Genomic DNA, 21,166 nt, shown 5'->3' on the forward strand with positions numbered 1-21,166 from the left:
CATTCAAAGTGGTTAGGATAGATATATAGTTACATTCTCTTAATGAATAGAGGGATTTGTTCTAATAGTGTTTGTAAATAGGATATCAAGTCCACATCTTGTACAGCAATTAACCACTAGGAAGAGAGTATGCAATGTGTTAATTATTGAAACTGTCCTACCAATTTGGTTTGAAACTGTCTCATTGTTATTTGTTTCTCAATAAAATTATGGGGGAAAAAACGAATTCTTTCTCGGAGCCAGCTGAGGTGGCCCTGGGGCAACATTGCCAGGCCCTCACCTATGCCCAATTGCAGAAGAAACAGAACACAAAGGCCCCAATATTAGATGGTGAAATATGCCTGGGGCGAGGGCCATGGTCCTGGTGAGAGAGACCTGGTGGCTCTACCAAGATATCTGCAGAAGCCCAAGCAAACAGATAACATCAGCCCTACAGTGAAATGCAAGCACAGCACTCTTGCACTGCACACAAGGGCTCAAGCTCCTGTCCTGTCCTGCCTGCCTGCCGTGTCTGTCATCATGCCACTCAGCCCGGCTATCCTCTCGGGAACTCTGCCTGCTGTTCATATCTATCAAATGACCAATTTCCAGGAGCCAAGCACTCTGCTTGGTTAGACTCCATTAGATCTCAACAAAAAAATCTCTTTCTAGGACATTACCATGGTCATCTTGGAATAAGAGGTCAGCCCCCAACAGGTGCTTCTCTTGGGCCAGGCCCCTAACCAACTAGCTCCACAACAGGGAGGCAGTGTGGGAATACGGAAGCAGAAGTAGTGAGGGCGGGCAGGGGAATGCTTTTTGGAGAGAATGGTACCCCAGCCTTATGGAGTTGGACTGGAAGAAGAGAAATGGGAGGAAGGGAAGTCAGGTGTAAGGAGCAGAGGGGCTAAAGGCTACGTCTGCACAGAGTGGATCACCTGCTTCAAGCACTTGAAGGTTGTAGAAAGCAAGTTCAAAGCTGGGCCCCACCACCTTTTAGTCTAAGGAGGTTGGTAGGGACAGGCTATGGCCTTTCAGGAACTTCTGAGAAAGTGTGGAACACAGTGGGATCACTGAGTTAGCCAGGCAACTCGTAGAGCAATGGTCGATTCACTGGGGGGAATCAGTTAAGGGTCAACTGCATGATTTCACCCAATTAATTAAGAGGGGCTAGACTTGGGCAAGGCTACAACAGTGAAAAGGAAGATCAAGACTAACAGACTTACAGCAGGCTGAGCTGTGACACAGTGCCCATGGAGCCCTGCCTGCAAGTATTGTGGCCACCATCTATTGAAGAAGACATGGACTAGGCTATAAGGACTGTGACTTTTAACTTGTTGGGATGCTCCTGTCTACATCCCTGCTCCTGGGGCTTGTTGGGAGAACCACCTCACCTGCTTGGGTGAGGCCAGATGTCATGTCATGAGATGCTCTGTGATGGTCATGTGGCAAGTGACCAAGGGGGGAGCAGTAGTGCCAGAGGAGCTATGGGCTCAATTCACCAGCCTGAAAGAGCTGTCTCCTGCCAACTGCCACCTGAGTGTGTTTAGAAGTAGATCCTTCCCCACAGAGCCTTGTGAGGACTGCAGCCTTCTGTGACACTCTGAGCCAGGAGGCCCAGCTAAGCGACACCAGGATTCCCGACCTGCAGAAACTGAGCTAATGCAGGTATGTGGATGCAAGTTGGGGCTCTGGGGTAACTAGTTACACAGCAATAGCTAACAAATACAAACAAGGATCAGAGCAGTGAACAGTAGGAACTGTGAGAGGTGCTGCCGAGGAATGTCAGCTGCATCTAATGACTGACGTGACTGTGGGAGATGAAGCAGTGAGAGAAGGCAGAGTGAAGAGGACTCTTGAGAAGAGCGTAGGCTCTGCAGTGAGACTTCCTGGCTTTAAATTCTTGCTCCATCACTTGCTAACCATGTGACTCTGGGCAAGTCATTGCAACTCTCCAAACCTCACTTTCTCTGTTTGAAAAATGGGGACGAGAAGAGTACCTTCCAAGTGTGTGTATTTCCTTTTAGAATCTGCCTCAGCATCCAACACAGTGATGAATGGCATGCTGAAGTTGCTCAGCAAAAGGCTGCTATGGAATTTGTGGAAAGCTAAGCGCTCATCCTTATACCAGGAAGGAGAAGACTCAAGCACTTCCATGCAATTTCCTTACATTCTATGAAGGCTTCATGAGTCTTGCTACCTGGCTCAATGCAGGGGAACACAGTCCATTTCTGTGCAGTCCTGACTTGTCCTCCAAGCTCCTTCCCTTGGGAGTGGCTTGTGGGTGCAACATTCCTCCCAGGGGAATTAGGTGACCTGAACGGGCACTGCAACCATAGCTTTGGCCTCATGAAAATTGCTTTAACCACACACAATTAGCTGACTCACATAGACTTTTCCAGAATCCAGTCCAGTTTGAAAGAGGACAATAGCCTGGATTTGCCCTCTGAAGCCAGGTATCCATGGCATACAACCTAGGTATGATTTCCCAAGCAAAGGAGGACACCACCAGAGACAAAATTGTCTTACCTGTCTGGGCAGAGTGGTCATGGACTCGCAGGCCACTGGTCGCTGAAAGCGCTGGGGTTGCTGCATCATTTGCTGCAAGAGGAACGAATGCTCAGGCTGCTGCTGTGGCTGTGGTTGCAGCTGCAAAGTGGCAGTGGCAGTGGAGGAGGCAGTGGCTGATGAGGCCTGTGCTGGCATTGGTTGCTGCAGGTAGTGGAGGAGGGAAGGCTGCCTAGAGGTAGCAGGCATGGAGGGCATCTTCTGGGGGGTTGGCTCAGAAGTGAAATGGGACAAGGGCTTGGTGTTGGCAAAGGTAAATGGCTCAGGGGCTTCTGGGCTGGAGCTGGCTAGCCCCTGCTGCATGAGCATGCTCAGGGTTTTGGAGGAGTTGCTGGTCATGGGCTTAAAGATGGCATTTGCTTGCTGCTGCTGTTGCTGCTGCTGCTGCTGCTGCTGCTGCTGTTGCTGCTGCTGCTGCTGCTGTTGCTGCTGCTGCTGCTGCTGCTGTTGCTGCTGGCTCAGCAGACTACTGGTGGGAGTGAGGCTCCGGATGAGGGAGTACTGGGGGGTGAAGGACTGCTGTGGCAAACCTGGGCTGGACAGCTTCTCTGGGCAATAGGGTGGGGATGGCCCTGGGTTGCTGGTGGGCAGAGCAGACATCAGGTGCCCTTGGGGGCTTTTGATGGAAGAGGACACCAGGTTGGCAAGGATGGAGCTCTGGGGGCTGAACTGTGGCTGCTGGTTGAGAGCTGGGCTTGGGAGCTTCTCAGGAGTGTAGGGCAAGGTGGGCCCAAGGGTGGCATGGCTGCTAGATGCCATGCTGGAGAGTAAGGCATTGGGTGAGCCTTGCAAAGTGCTACTCGATGAGCTGCTGGATGACATGCAGGATACCATAAAGCTCTGAGGGCTGAAAGGTGGTGGCGGTGGTGGGTGTGGCGATGGCACTGGGCGGTAAGGAGGGGAGAGGCCTGGAGGGGGCAGGCCAGACCAAGTGGGGCTAGGGCCTTGCTGCTTCGTAGCAGATCCCTGCTTGCTGGCTGCCAGTGCTTTCAGCTGGTGGGCATGATGCCACTGAGGCACCGGTAGTGGGGGCAAAGCAACAGGGAGCATGGCCTGGTTCTTGGCCTGTGCTGTTGAGGAACTGGGTGATGCCCTCTGCTTACTGGTAGAAGGAATCGAATAGCCGACCCCTGTGGAGGAGGGCAGCATTGGCAGGGACACGCCAGTCACTTGGCTGCAACTAGAAGCGAACTCCTTGCCAGAATCCAGGCCCTCTAATGGTGGCATCTGCACCGGAAGCTTGGGCGGTGTCTCTACGGGTGTCTGTGTATGGTGTAAGACCAGTGGCTCTTCTGGTTTGCTCCCCAGGATCTTTTCCAGATCTAGTTCACTCAGAGAAGGTTCCTGAATTTTGGTTAACTCCTCCAGCAGGTCTTGAAGCTCCTGGTCTACAGCCGGCATGCTGTTCATTTTCTCGTAGTAAGGAATGCTGGGCCCTTTCAGCCCCATTTCTGGAGCTGGTTGCACCCCATATGGAGACCCTGTCACACTGCCATTCATGGGATTGTGCTCGAGTAGGAAGGACTGGCCAGATGCTCCCATCGTGGCAGAGCTAGGAGCCATCGTTAACGCGGGGACCTGCAACTCTGCACAGAGGGTACTGGGATGGGCACCTGGGCCCATCTGGAGGGTGACATCTTCAAGGCAGGGCCTCTTAATTTTATTAGGGTAACCTCCATCAGCCATGCCTGGAAATTGGAAGTCATCTCCTTCCTGTCTCCTCTTAATGGTTCCCTGTGGCTGAAAGAGGAAAGAAAAAGCAGAGTGAGAGAGAGAGGGAGAGAGAAGCGGGGGAGAGATTTTTATAAAGGCTTGGCACATTAATGCTAATGAACAGGAAACCTGCAAGATAAAACAGACCTCAGCTGAAAGACTTCTAGTTGTCAAAACTATAAAATACAGCCTATTTTTGAGAAAAAGATGTTTGTTTCTTTGCTACTATGCCTCATTTAGATAGTCTTGTTACTTTTCAAATAAGGTGCTATAGTGTCTGTATACTAAACAGGACAGAGAGTCATGCAAAGGATATTCTTTGCCCACTTAGAAAACAATTCGGTGAAACTGTGCCAGCATCACTAAATGAACTTGCTGCCAAAGGCAGGCGTTCAAGAGCAGAGTCGCTCAACATGAATATTTCCAGTTCTTGTTTACAGATATCCCAAATTCAAGCAAGAAAAAGCGGTAATACAGATGTTGAGCTTTCACGCTGGCTGTCTTGGTCAAATGCATCAGGCTGCATGAATAAAACAGAATTCAACAGGAATGCGGTTGATCTGGCTGTGTGCTCTCGAGCAGGTGTATTGCTTAGGGAAATACAGATTTCAGAACAGTAATTGTAGTCATTGTTCCATTAATGTTCACACACACACACACACACGCACACACACGCACACACACACTTGCACGCATTGCTTGTGTACATACAAAAATAACTTGGAAAACTGTATACCCAAGCGTTTTGAATAGTCCTCTCTTGGGGATGAATGGAAAATACCTTTTCTATTCTCTACCTTTCTGTATTTTTTTTTAATGAGGACATGCAATCAAAAGCCGCAAGTATCAAGTTATTTAAGTAAAAACTTCCTCTCTGCAGATGCATCCTAAGGTTGGAGAGCTATCAAACAGCAGGAAAAGACCATGCTGTGAGCGCTGTACCTGGGGAGCGTTGCCCACTGTGTGTGAAAGCATGGCCTTTGGGAACAAAGTAAAGCCACCGGGAATGCAGTCTGTGCCACTCTTCACCGCTTTGTACACTGCTCCATGGCTGTCATGTTACTGGCCACAGCTTGGTGGTCAGCAGTGAAAGGGAGAAAGGAACAGAGGATGTGTGGGAATGATCAACATAAGAAAAGGAAGACAGTACTGAGACATCATTTGAAAGCCAACAGGTGAACAGATATAATTCTCTTAAAACACTTTTGCCCATACAAACTACTCTTTCAGCTTTGGAAATTTTCTTAGGGCACAGAGTGCTGATTCTCTGGTGTCAACCTAAGGGTCAATGACTGTCATGGCTAAGTGAAGCTCACAGTAGACCATCTAGGGCTGCATGTCTCAGGCCTTGGTGTACAGCAAAATCACTTGGACATATCTAAGATCCAGGGACCTCCCATAAAATATCACCTGCTTTAGTTTGATCCTCCAGGAGTTTGGGTGCACCCTGTGGCTGATTCTAAATGGACATGCAGGTTGAAAACCACCAGCCCAGGGTGTGGGTACAGGCAGCATATGGTAGGACCCTAGTCTTTGGGAAGATACAACTACGTCTTGGCTTTGCCGTTTAGCCTGTCTGAGCCCCGGATTCTTCATGTGCAAAAGGAGGATAATTGTAATCTTTCTCCTGTTTCTGCTCTATTGAGTGAAATGGGGCAGACTTTGTGGTACTTGGTATCAGTAAGACAATGTGGGAGGGGCCAGAGACTCCAGTCCCTTCTGCTTAATGATGCGCCCCTAAGCCCCAGGGGGCAAGATTTTCCAGCAGTTTCCCAGGTCAAATGCAGGGCCCCTCCATGACCACTCAGTGGCCTCAATCCATCCGCACAGTAGGACATCGCTTCACCCCACCCGAAGGGCTCACCACCTCAAGGGAGAGGTGCACATAACTCGAACAAGGGCAGCCCTGCCACCAAATGCATCTGAGGTCTCACCACTTGGACCTGGCAGGAAAAGGTGGGAAGGGACAGCGTAGACACAAGGAGAGGCCTTGGCCATCCTTTGTGCCCACTTTCCTACCCAGGGGCCTGGATGAGGGCAGCAGCCACGGGCTCCTTGAGCTGTCTAGGGAGAAGCTCATCAAATATTTGCCCGACAGGAGGTGAACAGTAAAGAGAAGCTGAGTGGGTCCATGGACAAATGGCCACAAAGGACTTTGAGCTTAGGGAGATTGGGCCATTCATTCAGTCAGTTACAGAGCAGCCTCAAAACAAGTGAGTGGGTCCCAAAGTGATACTTGTTGGTCCTCTCTATATTCCCCAAAGAATCCAAAGAAATCTGATATACGAAATCCAGAAATATGTGAAATGGACTAATCAGGGTTGACTGAGTGTGGGTTTTATACAAGGATCTGCTGCAGGGATACTGAGCTGACAATGGTTGGACCCAGTGTGCTGTTCTGATGTCTAAGGTGGCAGGGAGTGGGGAAGGCAGGGCATGACCACTAGACACTAAAGGTTGTGTTAGGGGCCACTAGCACCCACCAACGCCATCCATACAAATGGGCCCCACTTAGCTCTAAAGCAAGAAAGCAGCTGGCTCCTTGTAACAAATCAGCCCTTGCGACATCTCCTTGGAGTACCAAGGATCATCTTATGCTGGTGGGGTGCAACTTGCTGGAGCAGGTGCCACCTTTGCTATGCCAAGTCTGGATCAGGGCAGCTGCTGGTGCTCATCACAATACACATTTCAGGGAGGTCCCCAAGGATGGACAGTCTCCCCTTGCTGTCCCCAGGAATGTCCCTCTAGTGGTCTTCAACTAGGCTTCTGTCTGGGCAGAGGACTTTCTTTTCTTAGTAGGTTTAAATGGATCCCCTTTGCCAGAGGCTCCACGTTTGGAATTTGATGGTAGGAGCTCTCTACAGTTAGCCCGATGTGAGAACCTTATGAGTTTTGCCCTTAAATAAAGGCTTCTGTGCCTCCTTTTACAGTCTCATGATTTGTTATGTGAGACTTGTTGATTTGTTGTCCTTGTTGTATGATGTGAGAGGATGGCTGGGTTGTCCTCACACCCCCTGTCCCACTGGTACCTCTGTCAGGCCACCCGGGCCAGGGATGCTGTTGCTCATGTTCTGCCTGCCTGAGCCATGTGTTTGCAATTAAACCCCACAGCCACAGTTTGAGATCAAGGCTATGTATCAAGACAGCTCCATGCTCTGCATTGACTTCTTCTCACAGTGATCCCTCGCAAGCTTCCAGTCCTTTCTGAACATTGCTGCTTAACAGCCACACCGTGTTCCAGTCTCAGTGACAGCCAGCTGTTAGTCCCAGCTGCCAGCTACACCCCGCTGCCTTCAGGCCCCATCCTGCACATGATCCTGCCCTCTCACCATGGCAGTGGGTACAGCAGAGGTTACTGATAGGACTTCTAGTGAGCAGATTGAAACCCTCTCTTCCCGGAGAAAACGGAAGGGGCCGGGATTTGCGTTTTGTTTTTTGTAGTCAATTAAAGGATGAGGGCATTAGACTTCAGGTGTCTCGACTCCTAGTCAGTTCCCTCACTGGTCCTGCTTTTGGTGGTAGGAAGTGCGGGAGGAGGGAGGAGGAATAACGTGGTATCTTTTAGAAATTAATTACTTCCTCTCCCTATACAAATGCCTGCAGAGCCCCATTTCATAATCAGGCGGACAAAGCCACCAATGTGATCCCCATGGCCTCATAAACATTCATTAGAATGCATCCCAGCACATGTGATGGCTCCCCACCCCCTACGTAATGAGAACACAAAGGCCACCCTTCTGACTGGGGCTAAGTTCAGCTCTGAAATAAACAGCATTTCTGGCTCTGTCTGAACAATGACATACGGCAATGATTCCCCTTCTATAGTTTTCCTCTAGAATAACAAAAAGGGCAAAGAAAGATTTCTTAGAAAAGGTACAGATTAGAAGACTACAAGTTCACAAAATGAGCAAAAGGAAATAAAGAACAAAGAGATCTGGCAGCCTGTAAGAAAGGCCTAATTTGGGACATCTTTGCTGGGAGTTTAACGTGGACACCAATAAAAGGCCAGCAAAAGGTCTGCACACTTCCTATTGTGTAGGAAGGTAAGAAGACAAGGATGCCCAGGGAGCATCCACGGGCATGGGGTGTCCAGTAAGTCAGCCTTTGCTAAGTGAAGTCAGAGGCTGTTCTGGGGCACCAGGGAGAGGCAGGGACATGTGCTCTGCATGCTTAGACTCTTAGAAGATAAAAGCCTGCCACCGGGTTGCAGTAGTAGCATTTGGATTTGCTTCTGTAGGGACTGATGTACATGTCTCAGACCTTTCCAAAGCACACCTGTCAGGCTAGTGCCAATAGGAAGCAGTGGCCTCAGAGATTGAAGCTCCTGTTGTGCCTGTTACTACGTACGTGAAGGTAGCTTGGCTTCCAGGAACTTCCTGGCCCTCTGGTCTGGCCCATTTCCCTGCAGAGCTCTGAATGTGCCCTCACGTGGCAGGATTCGCTGCTGTGTGTCTCGCTGAACCACCAGACACTCTGTGCACATTAGAGTTTTGTAGGCAGGTGAGTGGTCTAATTTGATAATAAAGAACCTTCTGGACACCAAATTCCACTGGCAGAACACAGAAGTGTGGGGTGGTGAGAGGGTTGCGGGCAGGGCCAAACGCTTAGTTAGTTAAAACGCCACTACTACGTTTTTAGTGAGTTCAGGCAAGTTATTTTCCCCCTTCTGAACCTGTATGCTTACCTTCAACGTGGGGAAACAGACAGCTCCTTCAACAAGTTTGTATAATGATTACATGGGCTTAGAAATGTAAAGTTAGCATAGTGCCTGGCATGGTGTTAGATACCAAATAAATATTATCTCTCCTTCCACTCCTGAAAATGCAAACACATGCTTGGTGGTCCTAAAATAGCTGTCAACATAGTTTGCTCAGCAGCATTTTCCATTCAAGGCAGATCCGCCATTAGTCATTGGCTCTGCTCCTGAACAGCTGTGTGCAAGACTCACTTTTGTAAACCAAATCACAATAAAATGCAATAAGAATATGCTATTGAAAGGAGATCCTTAGCATCTCATTTGATGAAGTGTAAAATCTCTTCTCAAAAGTTATCTTTTTTTACAGAGTGTGCATTTGGGGATATTACTCTTTCATATTCAATTTTGGCCCCAAACATATGCTGGCATTCCAGTATCTCCAAAATACCCGGTCACGAGAGTACTGGAAACAATGACCATGGGAAAAATGCATTTGTTTCACTATATAGGGACAGTGTCTGTGATTCCTGTCATGTAAAATGTCATATAACGGAGAGATACAGAGAGAGATACAGAGAGAAAGAAAGAGAGAGAGAGACAGAGAGAGAGAGAGAGAGAGAGAGAGAGAGAGAGAGAGAGAGAACTGGTGGCGGTATATGTGATGGTGACAGTAGTGATGATCAAAGTAATGCTGATGGTGACAAGCATGGTGGCAGAGACTGCCACGGTGATGGTAGGAGTGGAGGTAGTAGTGCACATGGTGGAGGTGGTGAGGGTAGAGGAGGCAGTGGACAGGAGTGGCAGAGGTCATCAGAGTCACTGTGGTAGTTATGATGGTAGAAATGGTAATGTGCTGTGGCGGCCGTGGCAGAAGTGGAGGCGATGGAGATAGAGGTGGTGGTGGTAGAAAGACATTGACGATGGGGGAGATGGCGCAGGCACTATTCCTGCAGTGTTTGCTTCTTACAAAGCCACTCAGTAAGCAATGCCATGGACTGGGTCGGACGAAGGACTCATTCTGAGTGTGTTATTAACAGAAATCTCAAATCAGTGTGGCTGCTTGCGGTCATTCACACTTCTGTTCCTTATCTGGGAAATTGAAGCTGAATTACTAGGGAAAACGTGGGAGATTTATGTTTGTTAATGTGCTGCTAATAAGTAATTTTATGTCAGCTCTAACTACAGGAAAGGGTAAGGCAATTTCAGTTCCTTAGATGTTATGTGACTAAAATAGTAATAAAAAAACACAGTGAGTAGTTAGTTACTGTACACTGGGCTGTGTGAGGCCGGCTCTTCAGGGAGCGGGCATTGGGGTTTGGGAACTGGCTTTCTGGAGGCCAAGTTCTTCCTTTCGGCTGAGTCCTAAAGGCCTGACCTGAGGGAAAAAGGGAGCAAGGCGGATGGTCAACTTCTCTGCCAGCTCCCGCGCAGCCCTAACGCTAACGCCGACCAGCACCCTAAGCTTCTTCAAGAAGCAGAGGCAGCCACAGAGAGCGGCAGTGCACATGTGTGGGGCAGGAGATGCCAAGCAGAGGGAAGGAGTAGGAGTCCTCCCCTGCAGGAGGGCCATGCGCAGAGGCCCTCGGGGCAGGCCTATGACCCACTCCCCCAGGGAGTGCAGCACCCTAGGGAGCAGCCGAGAGCTCAGAGAAGGCCTGAGTATCACTGGACGGCTTGGGTTGTACTCTGTCTGTACTGCAAAGCCACGGAAGGAGGGCTGACGCAGACAGTGATGGCCCGGTGTTTGTGCAGAGTCTTTGGATGCCAACGGGAGCAGAAATGAATGCTACAGGAAGGCAAAGGAGCAGGTGCAGAGGCAAGCACTCCTGAGAAGGCTGAGATCCAGGGCTGGGGTGGAGGCGGCAGGGCCAGCTTGGCACGGGATGGAGAGGGACCCATGGGGTGGTGTGAGGCCCTGTGGCACTACCTTAAGTGGCACTAAAGGTAGTACCATTGGCTAGGGGAACCAATGGCCTGGTGTGTGAGTGCGGGGGCAGGGTGGTGGTGGTGAACGACTTTGCCAGTGACCTGCATCATGCTTAGCCAACATTTTCCGAATGGGCCCAGATGGTGACTGAGAGCCTGTGAGCCATGTAATGCCTTCCCACTGTGACTCTGAACTCTGCATATGTGGTAGCTAGCGTGCTCATGGCCAGGCAGGGTTGTGTGCTAACACAACTGTAAGTACCAAAGCAGCCTGTGGGCCGCAGGGTCTTCTGAGCCCGTGTTTTGTCGCCCTGACCCGGAGTGAGAGCTGAGCCTCTTCCCTGAGGAATAAAGTCTTGCTGAAGTGCCCTTCCAGGCCTGCAAGGGGACCGTGCTGGCCTAGTGCTTCCAGGACAGAGCACACATGACCTTTTGAGAGCTTCCGCCTAGCACCAGCTAGGTAAGCACTTCTGAATTCTCCAGGGTATGCAGCAGTCCCAAGGGCTAGACTCCACCCACGCACAACACTTTCAATGGCCAGCCCCCCGCAGGTTCCAGGGAGCAGCCTGGATTCTCTGGGGCCGTGCTCTTTCGGCTACCTGCACTGTTGGCTAACTTGCATTTTGTGCAGTGCATTGGAGCACGCCCTGCTGCCTCAAGCCTTCCAAGCTCTCACCTTGTACCTCTTCTATCCCCATCCCACGTGCTCTGGCCCACCCGGAGGCTGCCACACGAGGCTGTGTATTGTGCACCTCACAGTGTTTCTCTCTGAAGGCTACAGCTGTCTCCCCTACCCATCTCTGTATCCCCAAGCACCTAGCCTAGGTACCAGGGCTTTCAACTGGCATCGTGGATTGGAATTACTCACTAGAGAAAATGCTACTCTAGAAGTCATTCTGATCTTTTCCCATTTCCAGGGTAAAGTCTCCAGACAGTCACTTTTCAGAAAATAATGGCGCTATGGTTTACATCTAGATGTCTTCCCAAAGCCTCATGGGCTCTTGGGTGGGGCCTTGGGAGGTGACTGGCCCATGGGGTCATGGTACCCGTGAGTGCGTGAATGCACTGAGAAGCTCAGAGCTCATTGTGACGCTGCAGGTGGGGCAGTCCGGGGCGTGGCTGGCCTATGGCCCTCCTTTACTCCTTCCCTCTGCCCTGTGGCCCTGTCTCAGAACCCACTGTCTATGGCTGGATATGTCTACACCGTGAGCCAACAGAACCCTTTCCTCTTTAAGTGCTGAGTGCTATGTCTCATTGGATCTCCGCAATGAGAAAGTCACTGGCAAATGAATTCACTAAGTAGCCCAGAGACTTCAGTGCGCCCTTTCTCACTTGTGTGACACTGGTTTCTGTGTCCAACAAATGAGATGGCTTCACATGTTTTTAAGGGGCTTTCTGGTCAGGCTGAGGCAGTGCAATCCCCACTTGTTGCACACTTGCTATGCACCAGATGTGGAGGCCGAGCTGCAGGGGCAGAAGAGGAGTTCTCGGGCGGGGAAGTGAGGCAGTGAGGATGTGCCCAGGCCAGTGGACAGCTCTGGGGGCCACAGAAGCGCAGAAAGAGCTCTGGGTGGGAATTGGGCAGGTAACTGTGCCCTGTGGCACTGGAAGGAGGTGGACAAAGGTGAGCCTGTGCCCAGGAGGAAGGCAAGAGGGGCCCAGACAGGGGTAGCCATGACGGGCCTTGGGTCTGGGCCTTCAGTGGTCAATCCCATGGCCTGTGATTCAGGCCTGCCTTCCTAACTTGAGGATTTGGGAGATAACTGTGGGTAAGAAGGGAGCAGGGAGACAGGAGAAGGGAGACAAAGGAAGGAAGGGAGGGGAGGAAGGGCAAGTGGGGGAGGAGGGTTTTGACACATTTATCTGTATCCACCGCAGAAATCAAAATCTGTAGTCCAAACCTGGGAAGCGCATGCTTCCCCACCCCCAGAAATGTGGAACGCAGCAACCCAGGGGCAGCTTATGACCCAAATATCTACCTGTAAAAAGACTGGTTTTCCAGCTGGGGGAGCTGAGGCAGGGCAAGAGGCCAGTCCTGAGTGTGGAACGAGGCCCAGGTCTGCAGCTCCCTAGGAGAGCGTGGAGCCCGATCCCAGCCTGGCTGCGCTCTCTTGCTGCTCTAGCCCCGGGCGTCTATAAAGATCTCTTTTTCACTCTTGGGAGTCCCACTTCAGGACACCTATCACCTTGGGCCTTGTGTGAAGGCAACTGGGGTGGGGGTAGGTGGGAACACAGTATAGACAAGGCCAGAGTGGGCTCTCAGAGGTTCAGAAATAGGCAGTGCTGAGCTACTAGATGCCCACAGAAACCAGCTGCCAAGTGCAACTCCTTTTCCAGCATCCTCCCCTTCTAAAGGACTGCAGTTTCCCGAACTGAGTTCCCCAGGTGGGACCCAGATGCCAAGCCCTGTTGTATCCTGCAAGAGAGCTGTCTGCAGGCAAGGCTTCCCACCCTGGACGGGCATCTATAACCGGAAAGGGCCCTTGCTGCAGAAGGAGGGGGCAGCAAAGGGAGCGAACAGCTGCGTGCTCCATGGGGAGGATCCCCAAAATAGCAAGGCACATACGCACTGCGGGCCTTGACCCAGAATGCTCAGAGCTGCACCATAAATCCAGCTCACCTCGGTGCAGTGAGGCTGCTGAGGAGACTGCAGCATCCTGAGGAGTCCTCTGTATTTCTACCTGAGCTCCAAGGACACATTCCCCATTGCCTTTCCAATGAGAAAACATTCCAAGCCAATGCCAATCTCTGATCCCTGAAAGGAGCGCTAACAGCAGTCAGACCCTGTGAGGTCTAGAAAATGTCCTATCTACCTCTCGTTCATCATCATCCCAGACACCCTGACGTAGGCAAGGAGGACAGCTCTGAGGTCCACTTCTCAGACTGAGGTGGGCAGACTGAGGCCCAGAGCTCACATTAAGAGCTCAGTAAGTGGCAGGGACAGATGCCTCCTTGATTAACTGCTCCCTGGGACCCAATGGGGCTCATATATGGGCGATTCCCTTCATGGGGCCAGACTTCCACCTACAAATGCAGGGGATACTGGCAAAGAAACCAGCCTTTGAACCTGGGCTTCCACATGACTTCCAGAGGTCCCAGTAGTTCCTAGCTGGCTGTCCATGCCTGTCTTTCTGCAAACTGGACAGTACATGATGCTGGTCAGAAGGCTCCAGTGAACCAGTGCAGTGAAAGGAAGATGCTTCCAGTCTGCCTGGCTGTGAGCTGTGGCTTCCCTGGGAGCGAAAGCTCTACGAAAGCTGGATCTCAGTTTTGCCTGAGCACCCAGAGTTGTGCATGGCCCACAGAAGGCCCCACGGGTGCATGAGCCCTAATTCAGGAAAGGGAAGCAGCAGAATGGGAGGAGCTCTGGAGGCAGGCCACTGGGTGTGAGATCCAAATGTACAGCTTCCTACCCTGTGACACTGGGAAAGCCCCTGTTCTCCCTGACGGTCAGCCTCTTCTTTGGAGTGAATGAGGTAACACACACAAAGCACCTTGCTCAGGAGAGCCACTCCACCATTCAGTCCCTCCACCACCAGCATGGCCTTCAGAGCACAACACGTGTATTCCTAGTGAAGGAAGCCCAGGAACAATCTGAACTCAGACTGAACTCCCGGATGCAGAAGGGGCTCTGAAAATGAGGCAAGAGGCCAGAGAAAGACAGCCTGCAAGACTGCACTGGACTCTGCATAGGAAGGAGAAGCGACTTGGTCAAAGTCTCACTAAGAGGTATGCACAGCCCAATCTGAGCTCTCCTTCCTGAACAGATCATGCAGCATGGGAGGAGGCGAATAGACATTCCAGTTAGGCTTTTCTAAGGCCACCAGTCGAAAGAAGAGGGACAGATGGAATGGGGTTAGTATTTTTGTGACCATTCAGATATGTACATACTGTTACACTGAGGGCAGAGCTCTGCTCTCTTCCTGCCTCAGAGCTACTTGCTTTTAGAGGGGAGAAGGAGACTAGCTACAGATTGATTTTGATCATTCTGTGCGTGGAAAGCACACTGAGCTTGCGGATCTCCCAAATGGAAATCCTCCATATAGTTCCTCACCTTCCTCATGGTCATCCTTCTGTAAGTCACTGAATTTCTTAGGTCACATTGTCTTAATCCATAAAGAAGGAGAATGATAAGACTATCCCTGCCCTTCCAGCCATAGAGTGGTTGGCAAACTTCCAATGACTGGGCGTGCCAACTCACTGTAACCTTCAGAGTGAGTCATTTAGTGAGGTTAAGTGGCTGAACACAGAAAATAATCAGAGTACAGCACCTTTTTTTTTCTCCAATGGTTCATGTAATGCCTTTAACTTTTCTATTTTTGTCCCAGATCTGCCTTATAAATGGAATAAACAGGTGGCTGCTCAGGGTTGAAAGTAATCTTTGCACCTTCCAGCGGGATGGAGACTAACACGGAGATGACATGTGCCATGTGTACTGAGTCCCCTGACACCACCAATGTGCAAAGGGAATGCCTCTGGGTAGCTCACACTAGCAGCCAATTGATCTACAGACCTGGGAAAGGCGTCAACATCTTAACCTCCAAGGGAAGGACCAACTGCTATGTCTCCTGTGAAAACTTGAACTGTGGAGACTGGATGTGTTACTAACCTTGGATAGGTGCTTACATGTTCAAAAGGCAAAACTCCTTTTTAACTCCTTTCACAAGAGTCATTAAGCAATTGTGTTCCTGAGTGAATGAACAAATGGTTCTAAAATGGCATGTGCTAGGCTTGTTAGGAGGACTACTGCCTTCTACATTTGGTCCTCAACAGGTTTGGATCTAAGACACAGCAGAGTGTGGTAGTGAGGAGAGTGGGCTCTGAAGTGCACCACTGCTTACACTTGTGACTTTGCTCCTGTTGCTTGACCTTTCTGAGCCTCATTTTCCTGGAGATAATGATGGTAGCTTCCTCTCATGAAGGTTAGAGGAGGTAGCATCCCTCGAACGCTTGGCTAAATGCCTAGCACCTAGTCAGTGCTCAATAAATGTGACTATTCTCACTTCTAGCTCATTGGAACTTGTTCTCACAGGGGGCAGAGGATGGCCCATGGGCAGAGGGTGGACCTCTTTAAAAAGAACTCTCCTCTGGGACTGACTGAATTTTAAAACTTTGCTTTGAGTCATGGGTGTTTTGTTAGATTGCTTTTGCGAAAGGAACAAGAGAAAAAGTCAAGTTGAGTGCCTGAAGCAGAATTCCATGTTATGGCTGCCTTCAGGACAAGGCGGAGGGGTGGAAGCAGTGTGCTTCCAGATGCCCATGGTTTCCTGGGACCAGGGTGCATGGAGTCATCCTGTATGTTATAGAACATCAGAATGAGAACAAACAATGGAGACATCTGAGACCTAGCTAAGGCCCGAGGCAGGAAATGCAAGCCCAGCTCCCGCAAAGATCTCCTTCTGCTGCTGGCATTCCGGGCCCTGCAGTAACTTATTTGGACAACAGGCTTCTTGGTGAACTCACAGGCAAGTCCGCTTTTAATCTGACAGTCTCTGTTCTCCATCTGTAAACACCCAGCTGTTGAGATCCTTAGTGTGCAGCGCAATTTGGTGTGATCATGGGGTGTCCTCCTGACACTATGGAGACTGACCAACTACTAAAATTCAGCTGCAATCCTGCCACACTAAGTGCTGCCACTGCCCTGGCTGCTCAGTGACAGTGGCAAGGAGCACCTGGCAGGCCCGGGCAATGAGTGGGCTCTCTCAATGTCATCCCTTTCCAAGACCATATGTGGCTTCCAAGAGGACAGATGCAGTTTCAACTGTGAAGAAGATTCATCTGAGGAGCTGTTTTCTGAGTGTGAGGCATCTATTTTTGGATTTCCCTCAACTGGAGCGAATCCTTGGTCTTCTAGGACAGCTTGGTATTTGGAGAATAGCCACAGCGCTCCAAGCCAAGGGCGGTGACCAAGGTATGGCATGGAAGAGGACGCAGGGCTGACTCCTACCAAGTCCAAAGTGTGACTTGAAGCAATGGACGTGAAGTCTTGGCAAGGCTTACTAAGGGCACTGGAGGCCATCTGGCAGGAGATGCTAAACCTGTAAGTGGCATGAGCAGTGACAGCTTTTTAGAGTGAGGGCATAGATGGCTGCTCCCGAGGCCTCAGAGCCCAGGGCCTCCCAGAATACATGCAGTTCGGCCTATGTTGGTCTCGGCCAAAGCACTTACTTACCAGTCACACTTTCTCTAAGAGTGTTGGTAGAGTGGGTAATGAGTAGGGGAACAAGACCTTGCACATACAACTCCCCCCTGTTTTTCTCCAAGATGTGACCCAGGTGCATGGAAATGTGGGAAACAAAGGAAGCATTTCAAGTTACATCAAAATTCAACATGGACTCTGGGATGCTCCCAGAGGCGTTCCCTTGTAGACTCAATTACTGGCCATGAAAGGGAAGCACAAAATCAAAAGCATCACTGGGATGGAGGCCATAACTTCCCTGAACGTGCCTGACTTGGGGCTGGCCGTTTGGAGTATAAGTTGCTGGCTCAGTAGTCACTCCCTCATTGCCACCCCATCTCACTGCCATTTCTGTGAGACCTGGGACCCTAGTTAATAAAGCTTTGGAAATGTCACCATGCTTCACTTGATAGCACATCCTTAGTCCACTGTTGACAGGGAGGGGATAAGAGAGAATCATGATCCAATCAATGTCATCCACACACACACCTGTGCACATACACAAACACTGAGATAAACAGAAAGTGAACTGCCCTGGGGAGTGGAGAAGGCAGGCCCTCTGGTTATGTGAAATGGCATTACCTCAGAAGCCAGGGCTTCTAGTTCTATGAACAGGAAGGAAACAGGCCCATGGCTCTATAAGAGCCATTTCCTCTCTGTTCTATTAATTTCAGAGATTAAGCAAGCCACTCCTCAGAGGGCCAAATATCCTGAGATAACAGCCATTGTGTTTGCTGCGCCTCCTGCTAACCAGGCTAATTTTGGTAGACTGGTGATGTTTCAGGCTTTTCTTGTCAAATGCAGCAAACCAATGTTTCTCATGGCCTTTTCCATCGTCATGCTGGCCCCTAGAGCTACCACTAGATTTGCCAGTACTGAACTTCAGACACTTGGATTTGTAGAGAAGAAAGCAGTAGTGTTAAATGAATTTTAGGAAGGACACTAGGGCCAGAGAGGTGAATGGGAATCCTTGTCTGTGCCGTACTAACTGGCTTCTTGATCTCAGACACACTGGGACGTGAATGCAGTGCACCTAGGGCTTGCCATTCTGGCTGGCTTCTACTAAGAGAAAGGGTAAGAACTTCCTCAATTTTCTCATTGAAGGGGTGGACTGGGAATGCAGATCAAGGCCTGGAGTACAACTGCAGCTCTTTCAGAAGCCCTCGAGGGGCAGGCCAGCTCATTTCCTAGATTTTGTTACATCAGTTTCATGTGCCTTCTCCTTTGGCCTGGTCACTCACCAGCGCGTTTGCACAGAGACCTTTCAATAACATAGCTCACGTTTAAGTTTAAGATCAGAAGCATTCGACCCCCCGCCCTCCATAGCCCATTTTCTGACCGATTCCTGGAGCTTTCTGGGCTCCTGACGATTTCCCACCATGGCGAAATGGGGAAGCATGCTCTTGATTACAAGCCGACTTTTCCAGTCATCCATTGTTTGACCTGCAATTTTATTCTTGACTCTCCAAGGCGCTTCCCAAACGACCTAGACACAGGGCTTAAGGAGACAAAAAGTATACTGTCTTTCAGATACAAAGATGAGACCACTGACCCCGTGAATGAGACTTTCACTCTTGGGGAAAGTTTGTGTGCAGTCAGACACATTCCTTTCCCCATCTCTCTCCCTACCCCACCGCCCTCATTGAGTAGCACCACTCCCACAGATGAGGGGCACTGCTGGGGGGCAGTTGGCACAGCAAACGGAAGAGCAGAGAGGTGGTAGACGAACAGTCTGATAGGACCAAATGCCACTGGGCAGGTAGCTGAGCAGTGCGGTTCCTGGGTCTCGCTTTGCTTTTATGTGGTATATACTCAGATCCAGAGAAAGACTTTTCTTGTTTCTGAAATGCAGTTCCCATATAGGCAAAACATGGCAGTTGCATCCCTGATTGCTTAGGGATCCTTCAGCTTTACTAGAGTCAGGCTGGGGATCCATCGAACGATGAAACACCAATTCTGGTCTTACCAGCACCAACTCAGTGAAAAGACGCACAATTCAAGGCCTGGCTGACACTAGAAGACGACCGTGGCTGTTGGAAGGCTCTCATGGAACTGGTGTTCTGCCTTACAGGAGACACAGCAAACTATGGCCACGCTACACCCGCTTATGCACTCCACAGTGGATGAGCAGACGTGAAAACCCAGGGAAAGCTGTCCTTCCTGTCTGTTTTTCATGAGGCAGGTGTGAAATAAGAGCTATGCTAAGGCATATATATATACAGTTTTATTTACCATACACCTTCTTTGCAGTTCAGTAGCAGGATCTAAAATCTTAATGTCCAAACTTCCACTTCTGGAAACACAGATAAGTGCCTTTCCCCATCCCCCACTGCATACAATTAACATCTCTTAGTGTTATACATAGAACAAATAGAATACCCTGAAAGGCAGAGAAAAGTTAGGCTCGATCAGGACTTGGGAACTGAGAAAAAATGCACTGGTGAGTTCCCTAGACTTTCTTTTGTCTCATGTATTCCAGACATGAAGCTAAAAGAACCATTAACTCAGAATGCCAATGGGCACAGACAGAAAGATCTCAACAAAAGCCTACTGTTTCTAGCCAGAAGACCAAGAAAGAGACAGGCTAGCAAGAGAGAAAACGTTTAGACAAAACTGCTCTAGTCCAGCTAAACACCAGATAAAACACTGCAGGGCATTTGGTCCCACTAGCAAGGACCAAGCCAGGGGCTTAGACTCCAATTCCACTTGGCAGTAGAGAGGCCTTTCCTCTCTTCCCCACTGGAGTGATGCTGCCCAGAACTTTCACTCTTGTTTAGCAGTAATGATGAGCCCCATCCCCTTGATGTCAGTGGAGGTTAAATGGGGAACCCGGACTTCCATACCTACTAGACAGAAATAAGATGGCTTCCCCTTCAATGTCAGAGGAAGTCAACCAGTTTTATAATGTAACATTCAAATGTCAAGATTTCAATAAAAAGCATTCATAATACCAAGAACTAGGAAGACCTAAAATTGAATGAAAAATATTATCAGCAGATGTGTCACCAAGATGACACAGATATTAGAATTATGTGACATGGATTTAAAAATAGTAATCACTTAAATACTTTCACCAAAAACTACAACCGTGTTTCATTCAAACAAAAAATAGGGAATGTCTCAGCCAAGAAATGAGAATTTTCAGCAAAGAAGAAAAAATATGAAGAAAAACCAAATGGAACGTTTAGAACTCCAAATACAATAATTGAAACCAACTCAGTGGATAGGCTCTAAAGGTAAGAAGGAAAAGACACAGGAAAGAAGTAAGATAAAACAATGAAAATTATCCAAGCTGAATTTCAGAGACAAAGTATTCTGGAAACAATTAAACAAATGTAGGGACAATAGAATTAGAACCAAAAGACTTGAGAGTCACAGAGTTGAAATTCCAGTAGGGACAGAAAGAGAGCAAATAGAACTGAAAAAACACTCAAATAAATAATGATTAAAAACTTCTCAAATTTGGCAAAAGATATAAACCTGGAACCTCAAGAAGTCAAGTGAAGCTCAAAAAGTATAAATTGAAAACAATCTACTTCAAGACCCATTTCAGTCAAACTCCTGAAATGTGAAGACACAAGCTGGAAAGCAGGGCGAGAGAAATGATGCTACCTATGGAGGAAACTAGTTGAAATCACAGCAGATAGCTCATCAATAACCACGGAGGCTAGAAGGAAGGGAGTCAATGGTTTTCAAGTGGTCAGAAAAGAGAATCTTACACTTTAGCTGTGGAAGGAAATGAACACATTCTTAGACGAAGGATGAAGGGGAACTGAGAGAACTTGACAACAGCAGATCTATATCATGATAATGCTTAAAGGGAGCTCTCCAAATAGAAAACAATGAAAGAAGCTTTGAGTACCATCATGGAAGAAGAAAAGCAGACATATAAAACTCATATGACTTGATTTTTCTCTATGCTTGAGTTTTCTAAATTATGTTTGATGGTTGAGATGCCAATTTTAACATAGTCTCATATGGTTGTAACATAATTTCATGAGAAACAGAGAGAGGTAAAGGGGTGGAAGGAATGGTATGGTTTCCATACTTCATTAAAAGTAGTAAAATATTGACACCAGATTCAAAGAATTTAGTAGTGTCTAATA

The 21,166-nt window shown here is 49.0% G+C and overlaps 1 protein-coding gene across 1 annotated transcript in view; it reads right to left on the bottom strand.

Moving 5' to 3' along the window:
- The window catches only part of Mamld1 (mastermind like domain containing 1), a 109,797-nt gene that overhangs the window by 36,118 nt on the left and 52,513 nt on the right, over window positions 1–21,166 (bottom strand). Inside the window, exons 2-3 of the mRNA XM_023706290.1 lie at window positions 18,400–18,558; window positions 2,509–4,287 (exon numbers count right to left, since the gene is read on the bottom strand). Coding sequence (XP_023562058.1) covers window positions 2,509–4,287; window positions 18,400–18,495 — 1,875 coding nt within the window. The 5' untranslated portion in view covers window positions 18,496–18,558. The remainder of the gene's footprint in view (window positions 1–2,508; window positions 4,288–18,399; window positions 18,559–21,166) is intronic.

Source organism: Octodon degus, unplaced genomic scaffold, assembly GCF_000260255.1.
Source record: "Octodon degus isolate 3935 unplaced genomic scaffold, OctDeg1.0 scaffold00249, whole genome shotgun sequence".
In the NCBI taxonomy this organism is placed as follows: domain Eukaryota; kingdom Metazoa; phylum Chordata; class Mammalia; order Rodentia; family Octodontidae; genus Octodon; species Octodon degus.